Genomic DNA, 13685 nt, shown 5'->3' with positions numbered 1-13685 from the left:
ATGGTAAATTTATGATTTGATTCCATAATTTGGATGTAAGTTTAAGAATAGTTCTTCTATCATAATTGTATTACAAAGTCTTATTCTTTTTAGAAAAATTAAAAATTATCAGTAATAGCAACGAAGCTATGGTAAAAATTTTAGGAAATAATACATATCTTATTTTAATGCATAATGTTAAAAGAGGACTTCCTACCATATTCTAGGATTGGACATCCTATGCTAAAAGAATGATTTTCATCAAATTCATGGGAAACTAAATTTTAGTGTTTATGCATAAATAATTAATTAAAGAAAAGAGAATTTTTTGGTAAATTTATTTTTATGCAAAAAGAGGAATTCCCATGATATTTGAGAATCAAGTAAGTAAATGGTACAAGAGGAATTTTTGGTAAATTTATTTTTATGCAAAAAGAGAAATTCCCATGATATTTGCGAATCAAGTAATTAAATGGTAAAAGAGTAATTTTTGGTAAATTTATTTTATGCCAAAAAGAGGGATTCCCATGATAATTGAGATCAAAGAAATTAAATGGTAAAAGAGGAATTTTTGGCATAATTCAAATTATGAGTATGTATCAAAAGTGAAATTTTGAGCATTATTAATTTTATTAGGAAATATGGGTAGAATTGATTTTTGTAAATCCCATGAATCTTTTACTCAAAAGAAGAATATTGAATATATTTCACTTGAAAAAATTGAAAAAGAATATGAAAATATCCATCAAGAAAAAGTACCTTTAATTAGGCCAAGCAACTGGTAGAAACTTAGAAAAGTCCCATCGGTATCAAAAGTAGAAAACAGTACTAAAAGTGGATGTGATAAGATGTGATATAGAGCCAAATGAATGTAAATAAATGTGACGGGATGTAAATGGATATGATATGATTAGATGAGATGTGAATGTGATGTGAGGAGATGTGAGTGGATGTGATAAGACGTGGATGAGATGTGATGTGATGTAAATGGATGTGGATGTGAATGTGATGTGAGGAGATGTGAGTGAATGTGATGAGATGAGATGTGATGTAAATGGATGTGGATGTGAATGTGATGTGAGATGTGGATGAGATGTGATGTGATGTAAATGGATGTGGATGTGAATGTGATGTGAGGAGATGTGAGTGAATGTGATGAGATGTGGATGAGATGTGGATGAGATGTAAATGGATGTGGATGTGAATGTGAGATGTGAGTGGATGTGATGAGATGTGGATGAGATGTGATGTAAATGGATGTGGATGTGAATGTGAGGAGATGTGAGTGGATGTGATGAGATGTGGATGAGATATGGATGTGAATGTGATGTGAGTGGATGTGATGAGATGTGGATGAGATGTGATGTGATGAGATGTGGATGAGATGTGATGTGATGTGAGGAGATGTGAGTGGATGTGATGAGATGTGATGTGATGTGGATGTGAATGTGATGAGAAGTGAATGAGATGTGATGATATGTGAATGGGGGGGGTGATGTGATGTAAATGGATGAGAATGTGAGATGTGATGTAAATGGATGAGAATGAGATGTGAAGTGATAGATGTGCATGTGAATGAATGGATGGATGTGGATAGATGTGAATGTGAATGAATGGATGGATGTGGATGAATGTGATGAGATGTGAATGGATGTGATATGGATAGAGTGGATGTGAATGGATGTGTTATGATCTAAATGGATGTGAGTGGATGTGAGTGGATGTGAGTGGATGTGAATGGATGTAGGATGATGTGATTGGATGTAGGATGATGTGATTGGATGTAGGATGATGTGATTGGATATGAATGGATGTGAGTGGATGTGAGTGGATGTGAATGGATGTGGAATGATGTGAATGGATGTAGGATGATGTGATTGGATATGGAATGATGTGAATGGATGTAGGATGATGTGAATAGATATGAATGGATGTGGAATGATGTGATGTGAATTAATGTAGAAGAATGTGGAATAATGAGAAATGATGTGCAACGATGTGGAAAGATGGGAGATCGTTGGAAACTGTATTTGTATATGAAACTTGTTTTTAAAAGACTGTTTTATGTCAAGAATGCCGGGGAAGCATTTTGACTATCTTGTCGACTAAGGTCGTGAGTGATGACCTAAGTGAAAAGGTTGCAACAGGTGACTGAGAGTCAATGAAGGACGTCTCGCGTGGCAAGGTCGATCGAGGTCTTGACCAGCCTCAGCTCGATTAAAATGGTAAGCTTTTGGTACGGTGGATGAGGGACCAAGTGAAAGTTCCCTGCCCCCTCTGGGCAACAAATTCCGGGGGTGCTAGCAACAAAAGTAGCACTTCTTGCATAGGGCAAAATCTCTCACTCGGGGCCTCGCCCATGGATATTCGGACAAGAGACTAATCCCTTGGTTCTTCCAAAACCAAACCCGGAAAAACTTCCCTCACCCAGCAAACATAGGCAATTCCTCCATGATATTTTTATTCTAATGTAGTCAAGAGCCTTAACTAACCAAACTGATCCGACCGAACCCGTAAATCACATGGTTAAATCAAGGAAAAGACTTGCACTTGGATCATAGAGTCCAACGCTTTTTTCCTCATCAAGAGGCACAATTGTTGATTCTTTTCCATAGAACAAGGGTTATCCAGGATTTACTTTAACTATCGTAACTTAACAGAATTGAGTCTCATTTTAGGGATCCATCAGTCTAGCCTATCCCATGGGTTAGCCAACCGCCCAACCACTGTAGTGATAGGATCCGTTTAGGAATTTGGTTATGTTTTGCCCCGGGTTCTAGGGAAAAGAGTTCCCAGGCCCCCTAGCCAGTGCTTCAAGTAAAGCTCAAGATAGTCACACCACTTACACACCCAATATGAAATTGCCTTTTTCATAGATTCAGCTATCTTTAAAACAATCTTTTAATGAAACCATAGTATCACTGATCATAATCCTCAAATATATCTAGCTAGATTTCTAATTTCCAATCATTCCTTCATCGGTGTACCTATGGTGAGTCAAACTTAACCTGAAAAATTCTAGAGCCTAGTTGGACTTGGTTAGTGGTCTCACAATTGTCAATTGTTTCATCAACAATAGAAAGTGCCGTAAGGGCTAGAGCTATATATTGTAACATCCTTCATTTACCAGTAAAGAGAAGCTATTATCTAATACATTCGACTTGAAACTCCTATGAGAAATGGTGTCCTTCACACGTATATGAGATGATAATATAAATCAATTATAGGAAGTGTTGCAAGGGCTAGAGCTATGCATTAGACATCCTTTATTTTGCCATGAAGAAGTTGCCATTATCTACTACATTAGAATTACAACTCCCATGAGAAGAAATGCATGAGAAGAAATGATATCCTTCACATGTACATGATATGACATCTCTTGTTTGAAATGATGAATGGTATAAGTTTTGAATGAGTTCTAGGTGATGTCTAGGGCAAAATTTCTCTACACATGTACATAAAAATTTCATTTCCTACGCATGTACAAAAAATTTTCATTATTCCACCAAGTCAACAACCTAAGAATCTACATGCCACTTCATTTCAAATCCAAATGGAGAGAAGAACAACCTCCATTATACCTAGTTTATACGGTGCTTGAGAAATTTACAAAGAGTAGCCATCTCTAATAGATTGTGGTGCATGTGACCAATCTTTGTGGAGCTAGTGTAGCTTGGAGGTTTTGCAAAGGCATGGTAAAGAGACTAGGAGTTTTTGAGATTATGCAAGGAGCTTCTCTTCCAAGGCAGTATTCCACATGCATGGTGTACCTTGAAATTGAAAATTTTTAAGTTATCCTGGATATGATGATGAGAGAAATTTGACTTGTTGGAGCCAATATAGAGACGATCGCTCGCTAAAGCTTTCGCTCCCCCCTGCTCGCGTTGCTGCCTGCACGCCCTCCCCCCTTCCCGCCCTCGCGTCTATTCCCCCCCCGCCTGCCCTGTGTGTCTGCCGCCCTCGCGTATGCTCCCCCCCGCCTGGTTTTCTTGCGCCCCCCACCCCAGCGCTGTAGCGCCCGCCGCCCCTGCTCCTCTCCTTCGCGCCCCCTCCCTTCTTCAGCGCCTCGCCCCCCTCCGCCAGCCTCCGCCCTCTCTTCCCCCCTCCCCCCTTTCGCATTGCTTCTGCCCCCCCAGTTTTTTCTTCATTCGCCGCCTTACCCCCCTCCCCTTCTTTCTCCTTCTTTTTCCGTCCCCTGGGTTTTTTGCCTTCCACCTTCCCCCTCCACCCTTTGTGTGCAGCTCGGTTCTTGCAGGACTCTCCGCATTCGCTCCGCCTTCGACATAGCTTTAGACTCTGATGGAGGCTCCTCCCGCCCCACCTCAGAGGGACTCTTCCGCAGCCCCCTCACCCGCCCCCTGAGGATACCCCCATCAGGCTTTCTCTTTCGCCAGAAGAGGAAGCGAGCCTCGCCGCAGAGGTGGAACGCCTCCAGGCACATTCCACCATCTGCCGTATAGTTGGCACTCGCCCCAGTAGAGGGGAGATTCGGGATCTTCTCCAGGCCCGCCTTCTTGCAGATGTGGGCAAGATTCTGGACGTTTAGTTACTGGGCCGTGGACACTACCAGATTGAGTTCGAGAGATAGCCCAGAGCGTGGCCCAGGTCCTAGCCATGAGTCCCCTTGACATCAGGGGCGCTCGGGCATTCTTCAGACCTTGGCAGCATGGCTTTGACCCAACAGCGGTCGAGCAGGGAGAGCGCCTATTCCATGTTACAATTTGCTTCCCTGGACTCCGCCGTGAGTACCTTCCTCTCCTTTCTAGGCTAGGAGCATTGGTGGGCTCGGTGCTTGACACTGGCCGCCCCACAGCAGCTTCAGTGGTGGCTAGAGCAGCTGGGCTACCTTCGGTCAGACTTTTGGTTCCTGACATCTCCTCCCTTCCGAAGGTCATTCAGCTACCTAGGATAGGGGGGATGGATTGATCAGAGAGTGGAGTTTTCAAGGCTCCCGAACCAGTGTTTTATCTACAGGCAGGTCGGCCACATGGCCAAGGCCTGCTCTCGCAGGAGACCCCGACCTTCACCGCAATAGCACGCCCCCGATGGCCCGCCCACAGATGCGGCTTGACAGGTAGCCTCCGGGACACCTACTCAGCCCACAGAGACCTCGGAGTGGCAGCCTGGACAGGGGCACTGGCGAGGGAGACAGCCACAGCAGCATGCCGAGAGACCGATGCAGCAGCAGCAACAGCCACAGTCTCAGCATCACTAGGTTCCCATGAGGAACAGCTTTGCTCCCCTCCAGGAGGAGACCCCAGCGCCGGAGGACTAGGAGATGCCAGCACCCCCTCCTTCGCCCCCACCCCTCTCCCCCGTCCCCCCCTCCCGCATCGCTTCCACCTTCGCCTCCTCCCGTTCCCGCTCCGGTTTTGGCATCGGCTCCTTCTCCTTCTCCCCCCCTTCTCCCTCCCTCCTCCCCCCTGCTCGCCTCAGCTCCTCGGGAGGCCCTCGCAGTTCCTTGGCCCTCACCTGCAGTCCGGCGAACACTGAGCACCGGAGCACCGCAGCAGAGGAGACTTACCATGCCGATTCGGGCTTCACGGATATCCTCTATCCGCAGTCGGCTGAGTCGTCTCGACACTAGACAGCGCTCGGAGGCTTTTGATTACTCCTTCACATGGCTTTTTGGAGCGGAGAGCCCCCATAAGAGTTCATGTAGTGTTACCTCCGGCCCGAGGGGAGGAGGCACTTGATTCAGCGGTGGCCTTCTCATTCCCTCTCTATTGCCCTAGCGACCGGGAGTGGACTCTGGATCTCGCTCTTAGCATTTTGAGGACTCAGGCAGTTGAGTTTTCTCACCAGTGAGCGATTTGGAGGTGACAGAGAGTGATAGGCCGACTATGGGAGTTGGCTCATTTTTTCTTTGATACCGGGAGTGTGGATGCCTCCAGGATTCGACATTTGGTGGTTCGCATAGTGGCAGACTTAGCACACGACCCTAGATATGTATGCATACACGAGGTTGCTCTGTCTAATCTATCACGAATTGGTCGCTTCCATGTGGGTGACAGGTTAGGGGAGCGTGGGGGCTCCGTTGCCATTCTCGCTGGCACCTCTTTTTCAGACCATGCGCCAGTTATTTTGACAATTGAGGAGAGGACACGGGAGACCAGCTTGCAGTTGAGGATCCCAGAGAGGGTACTTACAGATCCTAGTCTCTCTGAGGACATTGAGAGGATATGGCATGATAGCCAGAGCTTTGACCAGGATGTAGCAGGCCAGTGTGCCCAGGGACTCATCGAGCCTAGCTCTTTTTTGCACGCTGCAACCTTGACACGGCTGGGAGAGACTCGCGAGCGGGAGCGTCGGTTGAGATGTAGCCTTGCTTTGCTCCAGCGCCTTCAGGAGCAGTAGCCTACATGAGTGGGTGGCATCCCAGCTGAGCCAGGCACGCCAGGAGGTTAGAGAGGCAGAGGAGCAGAGACATGAGTTCTACTATCGTCGCCAGGCCTCTCAGTGGACGCAGCTTGGTGATAGAGTGACTGGGGAGTTTTTTGAGATTACTGGACCCCGCCATGCTCGAGCAGGAGTTCGCCAGTGCAAGAGGCAGGACGGATCGTTAGCCCACTGAGCCCGGGTAGATCAGAGCCATTGCCACTGAGTTCTATAGAGACCTGCTTTCAGCAGAGCTAGCCCACTGAGGCTCGGGATGCTTGCAGACAGACTGTGTGGGTCCATGTGCAGAGGAGGGTCACAGATCGTATGCGCACAGTTTTGGGTGAGCCTCTTTCAGAGGTTGAGCTTGCTGAGGCCTTGAGGGTCCTTCCACGCCATAGTTGCCCTGGGGAGGACGGATTAACGCCTGCCTTTTTTATGCGCTATTGGGACCTTTTGGGGCCAGGCCTCTGCAGGGGCTTTCAGTATGTTTTGGACACTAGGGTGATGCCACAGAGCTTTTCAGAGGGCTTGATCTTTCTTATCCCCAAGGGGGAGGGAGTATCAGATGACATTCGGCATTGGAGACCTATTACGATCCTCAATACTGTCTACAAGGTCTTAGCAAAGGCCTTGAGTTTGAGGATCCAGCCCTTCTTGGGGGAGTTGATTCATGCTACTACCCAGACAGGATTCGTCAAGGAGCGCAGTATCCTTGACAACATTTTCACCTTCTGGGAGGCGAGGGCCCAAGCTAGATTTCTCGGTGAGGACCTAGTCGTGATGCTTCTCGATTTTGAGAAGGCATACGATAGAGTCAATTGGGGTTTCTTAGAGGGCACTATGCTTCACCTAGGTTTAGAGCCAGTTTGGATTTGAGGAGTGGCGGCTCTATATTCCACAGCTCGTAGCTAGGTGCTGATGGCAGGAGGACGGGGGCCGAGTTTTGAGTTGACTAGATTAGTCCGTCAGGGGTGTTCTCTCGCCCCGTTTCTTTTTCTCTTCTTTGCTGAGGTTACGAGCATGTATTTGACGGCAGAGGAGGTTGGTTTGAGAGGACTCCAGCTCCTAGTCCGGGGGGAGGACCTGCTCGATGCTGAATTTGCTGATGACACGGGTTTGTTTTTGCATGGCCAAGAGGCCAATCTTCAGCGGGCAGAGCAGTCGCTTCAGGTTTTTAGTGCAGCTTCAGGAGCATTGATCAATTGGCGCAAGACAGTGGCCTTTTGGATCAGCAGCGCTCCCACTCCGGCATGGAGCCCAGACCCATGTTTTAGATGGATTCCTCCTGGCACAGCAGTGCGGTATTTGGGATGCCAGATTGGACTAGATTTGTCACCTGAGCAGCAGATTGCCCCACTTCTTCTGAGCATTCGGAAGAAGCTTTTGTATTGGAGTACAACTTTGGCTATCCTCGGCTGGGAGGGTGGTGGTGGCAAATCAGGTGCTTTTAGCGACCATGTGGTACATCACGTCTTGCTATATCTTCTCGAGCTCTTGCATCAGCCAGGTACAGAGGTTGATCAAGAACTTTCTTTGGTCTGGGCGAGATGGTCAGCCAGCCCGGGCTAAGGTTGCTTGGGCAGTTATTGCACTTCCGCTGGCCCAGGGGGGCTTGGGCATTATAGATCCAGTTGATCAGAGTAGAGCCTTATTGGAGAAGCTTATTGTTCGGGGGCTGCTTCCAGGCGCTGAGCCTTGGAAAGAGCTTCTTTTTCAGTGGCTGCTGACTGGCTGCAGGCTAGGGCTCCCCCACAGCAGGGGGCACTTGGGCACCAGAGATACGATGGATCTTCATAGAGATGAGGAGGATAGGCCTTAGTAGAGGATGGGAGGATAGATTTGCCTTGAGCATCCTGCGAGCTTGGGAGTTGCTGAGACCGAGACTCTCTGAGAGACCTCCTTCTTGTGATGAGGAGCGGGCGAGCCTCATCTGGAGCCCAGTGGTACGCACAGAGCAGGGTCATATGCTGGGTTCTCGGCCTCGTCTAGCCTGGGGACCATTGGCAGTAGGCCCAGCATGTAGTTTTGGAGACTGGCAGGCCTTCTGCAGTCTCCCAGAGGAGATCCAGGTGGAGAGGCTGAGTCACTTCAGAGGGGGGCTGATTATGAGGGATGACATTCAGGAGGCACTCACAGAGTCGAGCCAGTGGCCCCATGGTGGATGGGAGCCTTTACACAGCTGGAGATCCTGATTGCTGTCAGAGCTTGCACTGAGGATGGTAGATGCCTCTACTATGAGATCCAGGATGAGGGCAGACTTCAGAGAGTGGAGGCGGAGTCGCCTTTGGTTGCAGAGTGCATCTTTCAGAGGATATGGGTAGTGGCTGCCGCTTCCCGGAAGTGGCATATTGATCCAGACCCTGCAGATGTGGACTCTGATTGGCGCATATGGGCATATGCAGCGCGCCCCTTGGCTCGGCTCCTGTGGGACCCTGGCGAGTACGAGTGGCATGATCCTTATGCATCCCCCGAGGCCACAGAGATCACCTTTTTTCAGTACACTGTTCGGTTGGGGAGACATATTTTGACGGCGAGGAGGATGGTCTCTCCAGCTGCATCGGAGCATTGGCGCCTACAGGGACTCTCACAGGAGTTCCTGGAGGATTTTTGGACCAGGCTCTGGGCTAGTCGACAGGCACGCAGGATCTCGACTTTCCAGTGGTGGCTGGTCGCCCACCACAGGGGCTCTGCAGTTGGCACCTAGCTTGTCTACAGTGGTCTTTCGGCGGCCTGCGTCCGATGCAGCCACCCTTTGGAGACACAAAGACATTGCCTATGGGACTGTCCTCAGGTGCAGTAGATTTGGCTACGGATGCTGCGCATTCTGGCCCCCCTCTCTCCAGAGGGCATGTATACGTGGGGTGCCGCTGCTTGGTCGACTTCGTCAGGGCTTGCTATGGGCTATGAGACGGAGCAGGACAGCCAGGCCATCAGATTCATTTTAGGGGCCAGCCTCGTCTTGTTACTTCATCGGATTTCTCGTCCGTCGCCTGGACATAGGAGCGGGATCTACGATGGGAGCTCCTCAGTAGCCTCACCATCTGGTTCACCTGGAGAGCCCGGTGTTTCAGGGCCTTTGAGGGGAGACTGGAGCCACCATGTATTCCAAGCTTACCTTATTTATTTAAGGGGGTCAAGTTGTCTAAGGGAAAAGGGGTACTCAATGTCCTACCAAGGGAGACCAAGAACTTGTATAGTCAACCATCTAGTTCACAAGGGGCGATGCCAGATCGTGTCTATATGCCAAATTGTGTCTATATGCCAAATTGTTCTTGAGAATTTGTGATTATTTGTGATCTAGTTCACAAGGGGCGATGCCAGATCGTGTCTATATGCCAAATTGTTCTTGAGAATTTGTGATTATTTGATAGCACGATTCGATAGCATGGTGACACTGGACTTGGGAAAGTTTAAAGGTCCATGAATCAATAGCCCTTGTCAATTTGCTCGTGCATAATCTATCATTCTTCTTCTAAGCCTACATTTTATCTTGGCAACAAGTGCTAACCCACTTGGTAAGGGTGTTTGATTTCCTATCAAAAGGTCGCTGGACCAAAATTGTGTTGAGCATGTTTCTTAAAATGCACTTGCACTTCAAATTTCCCCTTTTAAAAAAATAAACCTTTTTTATGCTGACCGTGTGGTGCTCATGTGGCCCCTTGTCCACTGGTGATAGTTGTGAAATGGTGTGATTTTTTTTCCTTTGTTGTTTGTGCACAAAGAGACACATTACTCACACTACCCCCTCTTGTGGAGTGAGGGGAGGGGGAGATTCTAGCTCGCACCATCCGCCGTGGCTAGAGTGAGGGGAGGGGGAGATTCTAGCTCGCACCATCCGTGGCTAGAGTGTTCGTCCACTAGCGAAGATGGCCCACGCCCCACCCCGCAAAATGAGGTGAATTTTTCTAAAACTCCATTTTCTAGTCTGCCTAATGTATTATGTCACTTTGACGACAAAAACGAATCTGTTTACCATTGATGATTACATTCCCAAGGTGTGGTAAAGACAAACATAACATTATTTAGAGGGTTTGCCACCTGTGCAATAAAACATTTTGAAATTTTGCTTGTCGAAAATACTTTTTCTGCCGGCTACGCATCACTTTAGTGTGTTTGCTTCTTCTTGGGTTCAAGACTTAGTTTTCAACCCTGAGCAGCTCCGCCTGGCCTTTAGCTTAGTTTTTAACCCATTCTGAGCACCTCCCCCTGGCCTTTATCTCGATGGAGAAGCTTTAAAGCTTGGTAATAGGGATGTTGTGCTGGGCAATCTTCAGCCAGGTATGGCAGTCTGTTTGTGTTGCCAAACCAGTCAATTGATTTAAGCTAAGTTGCCGGAACATGTAGAAATTTGGGAGGAAGTTCTGTTTTTCTGATCTGGCTGCCGGAAAATTCTAGAAATTAGGCAAATTCGGCTATTCTGGGCTGTGTTGCTGGAAAATCTACAAATTTTCAAGGGTTAGGAATTTTGAATTGGGTTGCTGGAAAAGTCAACAAAGTATTTTTTGGGGGTTTGATTTAATTGGGCTGTCATCATATTTTCAAGAAAAATTAGTCATTTTGAGTCGGCCTGCTGAAAAACTCTGCAAATTTTCCCCAGAAAAAAGAATTACAAATTTTCAAGGGGATTCAGTACATAGAAACATCCCCAGAATTTCAGGGGGATTTTACTCTATTTGTAGTTGGGTTTCTGGGAAAGTCTACGATTATTATTACGTAGTTTGGGATAAACAAGGGGTGTGAGAGATGGAGCCCACCATTTCCCAGCAGCTCATCAAAGGCTTGACCAATGTCTGCTTTGCCATCATTGTGCTTGCTGTGCTAGTCCTTACTGTCATAGCCGTGACTTATCAGCCCCCAGATCCATGGATGCAGACAGGGAAAGCCCTCACACAGGTTTTGAGCTCTGTCAGGAATGCAACCTTCAAGGTGGATGACTCCGTTGTGCAAACAGGTGAGGATTTCATTCCATTAAACTCTTCTTCCATTGTTGCTGTAGAAGACCAGATTGCCATCAGCGAGAGCAATTTTGATTTGGTGGGAAAGTGCGACAGCTCCCCCCAAGAAACCACCAGCATCAATTGCTCACATCCTGGTGTGCTGGCTGCCATTGTGAGCTACAATCTGCAACACCTTCGGAACCTCGACTTTTTTGCTTACTTGACACCAGTGAGAGGGGAAGAGGAGGATCAATGTGATGTGGCATGGAGGTTCCGGGCAAAAAGGGAGAAATCATGGAGAATGTACAGGGATTTCCGGAGGTTTTCCCTTCAATTCAACCAAGCATCTTGCAACTACAGTGTGATCAAAGCTCAGGGATGGCATTCTGGCAAGAATGCAAGGCCCCTTCGGCAGCAGAGAGGACACATTTTTGGTGGAAAACCTCCGCATTCTAAGAGCATGTCTCTTGCAGACAAGAACACTACAGTCATGGAGGAGCTCGAAGTTATCGATGACTCTGTGCCCACCGTTGCGGAAGAAGAAAGAACCTTCAGACAACACGGCAGGTACCTCTACTACTCTCGAGGTGGTGACCATTGCAAGAAGATGAACCACTACCTCTGGAGTTTCCTCTGTGCCCTTGGAGAAGCCCAGTACCTCAACAGAACTCTGGTCATGGATCTCAACCTCTGCTTGTCAGGTTCAAATAATCCTGGCCATGGTGACGAAGACGGCAAGGACTTCAGGCTCTACTTTGATTTCGCCCATCTCAAGGACTCAGCTTCTGTCATGGAGGAAAAGCAATTCTTCAAACAGTGGAAGCTCCAACACAACAAAGATAAGGTATCTATAAAAGAGATTAGTGACTTCAAAGTGACCCCTATGCAGCTCCGTATGGAAAAGAGCATCTTATTACACAGGACATTCAAGCTCCCAGAGCCTGATAACTATTGGTTTAGGGTTTGTGAGGGAGAAACAGAGAAGGTTATTCAGAGACCTTGGCATTTACTCTGGAAATCAAAGAGAATTATGGACATTGTGAATGCCATATGTGGGCAGATGGAGTGGGACTTTGATGCAGTGCATGTTGTACGGGGCGAGAAAGCCAAGAACAAGGAGCTATGGCCAAATCTAGACATGGATACATCGGTGGATTCTCTTATAGGGAAGCTTAGTGGCCAGATTGATACATCTCGGAGTGTTTACATTGCTACCAATGAGAGAGATCCGGAGTACTTCAGAAGGTTGAAGGAAGTGTACAGCCGTGCCTACTCCTTGGATGATTTTAGTGTCTTATGGGCGAAAGACAGCATGTGGTATAATCAGACTATGGAGCTGACTGGGGGCTCCCCAGTTGAGTTTGATGGATACATGAGGGTAGAGGTGGACACAGAAGTCACCTACAGAGCAAAGAAAAAGCTTGAGACCTTCGGATTCCTGACCAACAGCTGCAAGGATGGGATTAACACTTGCTAGATGCTTATTACGCTTTGCAAAAATGGGAAAAATTAGCAAAAACAATATGCCACTCATTACACAATGGGCTGGGTTTATTTTTCTTGCAGAATATTGGTCTATGTCAAGAAGCTTTGGTTGTTGCATGTGTGCATGTGTGCGCGTGTGCACAGTACAGGAAGATCTTGAAGCTTACTATCTTTCATACAGTGTATTTAGAGGAAGCATAGGTGAATATAAGATAATGTCAGATGTTTTACTCTTCTAAGCCAGCTATCTAATGCAGTTGTTCTCCTTCGAATTTTTGTTGCTTTTTTTGATTGTGGAGGCAATGGAAACCTTTTGTGCCTAAATTGATCTTCTATACTTTAAGTGGCTGTTTGTAAGGCGCCTAGATTGGTTTGTAAGGTGCCTAGATTGGTTTGATGTTTGTAAGGTGACCGGTTGTGTGCAACAACTCTTCAAATACACAAGCATTCCCTCGGAGAAAACTCTCGGTGAATGCTTGTAATCATCATAAAATCATGCCCTATCTTGAGCACCCTGGATAGTCTTATTCTAAAAAAAAATCCTTAGCTGTATCTAGTTTCAAACCCTTAAGTCCTAAGGTCACAAGGAATCTGGGTTCATACCCATACATTAGCATAAATGGATTGTATCTAGTAGTCGTATGCTTAGCACTATTGTAGGCAAACTTGACCATAGGGATGTACCTCTTCCAATTAGATGGTCTCTTGAAGACATGACATAAGCACATTCTCTAAAACTTGATTCACCCTCTTTGTTTGTCCATCAGAGTGAGGATGATTAGAGGAAATTATACTTAGTGTGGTCTCCAATCTCTGAAAAACTATTTTCTAGAAATGTCTAATAAACTTAAGTCCTTATCGCTCACGATATCAGAACACAACCCATAAAGTTTAAAAAGCTGA

General features: G+C 46.9%; 1 protein-coding gene across 1 annotated transcript; it reads left to right on the top strand.

Annotated features, from left to right (window-relative positions):
• The first annotated feature begins 10423 nt into the window (after positions 1 to 10423).
• LOC147625592 (uncharacterized) lies at positions 10424 to 13018 on the top strand. The gene has a single exon (XM_086817105.1). The coding sequence runs from the start codon at positions 11104 to 11106 to the stop codon at positions 12772 to 12774; it is 1671 nt and encodes a 556-aa protein (XP_086673231.1). The 5' UTR covers positions 10424 to 11103; the 3' UTR covers positions 12775 to 13018.
• The last annotated feature ends 667 nt before the right edge of the window (positions 13019 to 13685 follow it).

Source organism: Cibotium barometz, chromosome 23 (assembly GCF_041138505.1).
Source record: "Cibotium barometz isolate CiBa-2024 chromosome 23, ASM4113850v1, whole genome shotgun sequence".
Lineage (NCBI taxonomy): Eukaryota > Viridiplantae > Streptophyta > Polypodiopsida > Cyatheales > Cibotiaceae > Cibotium > Cibotium barometz.
This window is presented reverse-complemented; position numbering and strand designations above follow the sequence as displayed.